Raw genomic sequence first — 6,000 nt, forward strand, 5'->3', positions numbered from 1 at the left:
AAACTTACTTATCAAAATGAGTATTATATATTGCGACATTCCTTCCGTAATCCATATGTGCCTGCTTTGATCAAAACATTTTTGGAACTGTTCTTAAGAATTGCCTTGAGAACTACCCTACATAAGTGTTTATTTTTTATTGTTTTTTTGTTTGTTTTTTGTGAATTTTTTTTCCTTAATGATATTACCCAGCTGGATTTCCCATCTTCACACACAACAATCAGTCATAATTAACTTAAAATTCTCATAGTTGATGAAGCTATACCACTTTCAGAATTTTCTACCTCATATGCCAGTTAGCTCTTCAGGAAGTTTCAAGAGGGTCTCAATGTTATGAACAATACTGACATCATTGGATAAGAGTAAACCTTTCCAGGATGACTCCTTTGGAAAAAGTGGTACTCATTTGGAAGATTAAGTTACAGCTCTTACTTATAAAATTATTTATATTATTGATATGCTTTGTATAATTACTGGGTCATAGTTGTTAAAAGTATCCTGAGAATATGCTTCTATTTTAATTTTATGGTAGTTTGTTGATGAATCAGATATATTGATAACTTAGAAAGCCAGTTATGCATGTTTATTGCTTTATACCAACAAATAATTTTCTTTAAAAAAGCCACATCCTAAACATAAGTCTCAGATAACTGTAATAGACAGTAATGGTTACCATGGTGTATTGTTTATTAAGGGTTTTCACAAAGGGTTCTCTGTTTCTAAAAGGCTTTTTAAATGCTGAAATTAGGCCAGCACTACTCTTAATGTTTGAGAAAACTAGGGAAAAACCTCCTTTAGACATTGTTGCAATAGAACTCAAGTTATCAGCTATAGTCTGGGGCTAGAAAGGCCCAGGTGTGCCTCCTTTTGGAGGAGAGCATTTTAAAGAGCTACTGCAAGCAAGCATCAGTGCTACTAAAGCCACTATCTAGGAACACTGAATTTTTAGGGGTCAAAGATTCACAATGGTTTTTCAAAAATCAGTGTCAAATGTTGTAGTATTCACTTTTAGGCTGAAATAGGCTTTATACATTTCAGGTCATGATGACACAAACACAGCAAAGGCTCAGTTGTATATTAACAGAACCCAAAAATAACGAAAATTCAGTGAATGACTGGGAAATTCACTAGTATGTTATAGTTAATGATTTTTTTCCTTCAACTTTACTCAATTAATTTTGTTGGAAATTTAATTTATGGACTGAGTTGGAACATATCTTTTTTTCCCTCACATAGCTTGATCATGACTTAAAACATGCTCATGAACTCCGCCAGGCTGCATTCAAGCTCTATGCCTCTCTTGGAGCAAATGACGAAGACATCCGGAAGAAGGTGAGTCTGGGAGAGGGGCGTCCCCCAGTCCTGACAGCCAGCAGGCAGGGAGTGACATCAACCTGAAAGTCGTGGTGAAGAGCACTAACAGTGACTGTTTGAATATAATAACGCAGAGTGACTAAAGGCATAATTGAAGAATGAATGGGACCTGGATTTGTAGGGTTGTTTGTTTTTAGAACTTAGAGTGGCATGGCCGTGCTGGAATGATAAATAACTGGCGTACTTTTTTTGTGTCATTAATATGAATAATTATGTTGCACATTTTTGCATGTGTTCTGATAAAAATCAATTTTAGCACTGTGAAGCTTCAGACACCTTGAAAGACCTAACGTTAGAATTGTAAATGTTATTTATGGAAATACCTTCCAATGCCATTAAGAAATTCAAATCTCTATTGTATATTGTTCTTTGATATGTGGCTTAGCTTTATGTTTTGATTTTTTTTTTGCTACTGTGCAAGTTTAATGTGAATAAAATCTTTGTGGAATGATGATTTTATGTTTAGTGAGTGGTCATCTGAATTTTCCAGCTCCCAAAGAGTATATCACTGATATAGCACCCTCGTGTTACTAAAGCCTAGTTTAACACTGAACTCATGTTCGTTATGAGACTAGATCTAGGTGAGGAGTAAAAAAGTATGGTGGTAATCTCTGACCTGGCTCCTTCCACAAACCAAAAGGCTGGAGCTTACCACTCAAAAACATATATAATCTAATAAATTGTACACAGGCTTTTAGGAGCATCAGTGAGCAAAACCACATGTTCTGTTTTGAGGAGCCATAGCAGAAAGAGTAAATTGGGCATTACTTACAGAACATAGCATTCTACTAAATCTCCCCATCTCTGTTGGTATTTTGAGGAGCACTGTGATAGAAATCACAAAGTATTGGAGTTTACCATGATTCAGAGAAGTACTTCAGGCCTGTAGAAAGAGAAATATGAAACAACCTTGAATTTGTTGAAATAAATTGAAAAGAAACCATCCTTGAAGAAATTGAAGTAATTGCAATAAGATTAGATGTGACAATAGCTTTAATTTAAAATCAGTGCAAAAAGCACAATTAATAAGCTGAATGTTTTCCATATACCTCAGTTTAGTTCAGTCAATAAGATGTTTTGACTTGAAGTGTTTTTAGTACATGCCTTTGAATATCATTTAGACACCTCTAAACTTTCACTTATAAACTATCACTTAAACATACTAGTGATACGATTCTTCCCTATATCTAAACCTGATTTATGGATGTTGATGCTGATGTTTGGTTCAGTTCAGGTACACGGTGTATTGCAAGGGAAGAGGCTTTTATGGCAGCTCATATAGATAAACATTTTTAAAAAATTGATATGAACTGTATAACTTAAATATATAATCGTTTGAGTGGTTATTAGGGCCCACTGGAAACAGAAGTATTTTACCCATTCTTACAGCTCCAGAAGGCCATGTCATGGACTGAAAGGGAGATAGCTAGATGGAGCATAATGGGGGAAAATAGGATGTCCATTTGTACTTTGTACTTTTTTGTTAATAAACTATTGTTCTGGAATTAATGACTTAATTTGTGATATCGTGTTCTAGAAATACTTGCAACAATCTAATTAGTAGTCTATTAAAACTTGTATTCATAATGTGTATAATTTCCTGGTGAGGTAACTCCTGATCATTTCTGTAGAAAGATGATAAATAAAGAATAAGTTATTATTAATAGTTTTTTTGTGTGGTAAAGAAAAGATACTGTGACATTCTTATGTAATGGGGATTATATAGCATTTTTAGGAAGATATTTAAATTCTGGGAAATTAAGTGTTTAAATAATTTATAGTTCGTAGTAACTACTGAAGAGAGAAATTGTAAAATGGAAAATATAAAGTAATTTTGTGATAAAATCTGCTTTGAAGACTGGTCTTAGGAGTGGAAAGTCCTTATTTTCAGTGTACAAAGAATGATAAATAACTCTTTTCTTTTGAATGCACTTATTTCTATTCCATTTTTTGTTGAAATAATTATTTGGATAGATTTTTATTTACTTTATGAAATATTTCTCTTTTACACTTATGCCTTATGAACTTTGATTGTATTCCTTTTTTGTGTAGATTCCTAAAGTACAGTGTTTATTATTGTTTTCATTTTTTAATGCAATATTTATGCTTGCCAAGATGGAATTTTAGTTAAATGAGTTAATGAGTAGAGAATCTCTGAAAGATTTCAAGGACTGTAGACCTATTCTCCTCCACTCTTACTTCCCCCATCTCCCAAAAAACAACAAAAAGGTTTTTTGTTTGATTCAGGAGAAAAACATGAAATGTTCAGTTGGTCTGCCATTTAAATCGAAAATGGGAATATAATGTAATAAATACTGTAAATAGTATGTATCCCAGTGCCCTATCACAGCCAGTTAAGGAAAGGAGGCAGAATGAAGATAAGAGCAAAGAAGTATAGACAATGAGAGGTATACACAGCAGCTAAAGGAGAAGGACACTGGCCTTCCCTCTTCATAGAATTATGTCTCTCTCTTAGCACTTCTCAAGACTTTAAAGTCCTGCTGTGTTTCCGTTTTTTGATGCCTTCTTTTTGGACCAGACAATAATGCTGAAGACTCAATATGACTGTGTAGTTCAGAGATTTACCACCCCTGCTTTCAAGCAGTGTTGGTATTCCTATTAAAAGAAACCAACTGTGTAACAGTCTCTGGAACCTAATAAGCACTCAATAAATATTTGTTGAATATAGAAATGAAAATGCAGAAATCATACACAGAGTGACATTTCCTTTAATATGTCTGGATCTTTCTGTGTCCTTCTGTGTGGAACAAAATTAGTATTCTCATTCCTAGCTTTGCATCCTTATTACTCTATGACATACTTGAAAATTTCCTAATTTCCTGTGGTGTCCTGTCAGCTAGAGTGAAGGAAGGTGGTACTGGTGGAAAGAGTTCTGCAAGTGAGAGTGAAAATCATTACCATTGGCTGTAACATGAAGAGGGAGAAGAACCCAAGGAAAGATGGAGGATCACTGAGCTTAGCAACAGTTGTGGCCTGGCCATATTAAACTTAGGAGAATTCAAATTACCTGTGATAATTGATCCTGACTCTGAATGGATTTTCATTAGGCATAGGCAGGAATTGAGAACTCTGTGCAAGAGGGGTCTAGAGCACATAAGCAGTAACTGCACTGACAGCAATGCCAAGTAAAATTAGCTCTCCCTTTTCCCAAGGGGAAAGTCCAGTTTCTTAGGGTTTTTTGTTTGTTTTTTTTTTTTTGGTAGAGGGGGATCTCACTATGTTGCCCAGGCTGGTCTTAAACTCCTGGCCTCAAGCGATCCTCCTGCCTCGGCCTCCCAAAGTAGTGGGATTATAGGGTGAGCCGCTGCACCTGGCTGGAAAGTCTAGTTTCTAAGGGTACCCTTTATTAATGTTTATTAGGAAGCAAAAATCCAGTTAATAGGACTGTAAAAAGGAAAGAAGTTAGGGTACCAAGAAAATAGATCAGCAAACTATTTCAAGAACTGGCCTCCCCAGTCAATGGTTAAGTCATGCATAGGCAGCAGTGACAAACAATTCTGTAATTTGGAAGCTGATTCTTTTATAACAAAGAAACTTGATTGATAACCTATTGATTATCAATTAGGTTGGAAATCGAAAAAGGATTCTCTTGTACTCTCTTCAAGGAACTAGTAGAAGTTGTCTAGAAATGTTAGTGTAAGTGGAGGAAAATTAGAGGTAGTAAAGTATAAATAAAAATTCAAGGAAATATAAACTAACCAGGATGTTGGTTTTATTTTTGATAAAAATAAACGTATTACAAATGTTAAATGAAGTACTTATTGTAGCCTTTGCTTCTCTGGGGCAGCTGATTAATGGAACCTTTCAGAAAGCTTGTCTCTGAAGTTTTAATACACTTACATTTTAGCTGGAGATCCCATTTGAGGAACTAGAATGTAAGCTCCATGAGGGCAGGGATTTTTTTGTGTTTTGTTCATTACTGTATTCCCAGCGCCTGCAACACTGTCTCTGTGTAGTTGACACTTAATAAATATTTGAAGAATGAATGAATGAATGAAAAAAATGAGCAAATGAATGAATGAGCCATATTATAAAATTGCATTATTAAGCACTCATTATTGAATTATATACAGTCTTCTGTGCATTAGGAACTTTCCTAACCTCACTAGCAATTCTCTATTTAAAGAGAGGAAATTTAAGATGGGGGGGAATATACATCTGGTCATAAAGTCAAGGGGTTTCACTATTATACTTATTCAGCATAGAGAAAATGCAGGAAATTCCCATTTTTCAAGAGGCAGGCAATCCTGAGCATGTGTCTTTTACTCACTTGGATATAGATCAAAGAGAATATGTTTTATAGTATGGTACTTGCTTCATTTCAAAATAATTTTGACCATTTCTTAGAAAGTATAGGGCTTTTTTTTTTCTTTCTAAATGTGTGATTAAAAAAAAATTATAGCATTCACAAGTGTGAATATGGATCAAGTTTTTTAGGGATAAAAGTATGGTTTGATTTATAGAAACTTACCTCTCAGGAATCAGCGTATTCTGTAAGATGATGTACAACTATATAAAATATTATCTTCCCAATTAAGGAATGTCTGATTTTTAAGGCCAGTAATTTAATTCAATTATACATAGATTGCTTGAACTACTATATAA

At 34.3% G+C, this 6,000-nt stretch overlaps 1 protein-coding gene across 5 annotated transcripts in view; it reads left to right on the plus strand.

Moving 5' to 3' along the window:
• ARMC8 (armadillo repeat containing 8) overlaps positions 1-6,000 on the plus strand; it is a 104,056-nt gene that overhangs the window by 53,545 nt on the left and 44,511 nt on the right. For all 5 annotated transcript variants that reach the window (XM_012664300.1, XM_012664320.1, XM_012664309.1 and 2 more), the window contains one exon: positions 1,237-1,332. In XM_012664300.1, the coding sequence (XP_012519754.1) occupies positions 1,237-1,332 (96 nt within the window). The remainder of the gene's footprint in view (positions 1-1,236; positions 1,333-6,000) is intronic.

Source organism: Propithecus coquereli, unplaced genomic scaffold, assembly GCF_000956105.1.
Source record: "Propithecus coquereli isolate 6110/MARCELLA unplaced genomic scaffold, Pcoq_1.0 Scaffold12, whole genome shotgun sequence".
NCBI lineage: Eukaryota > Metazoa > Chordata > Mammalia > Primates > Indriidae > Propithecus > Propithecus coquereli.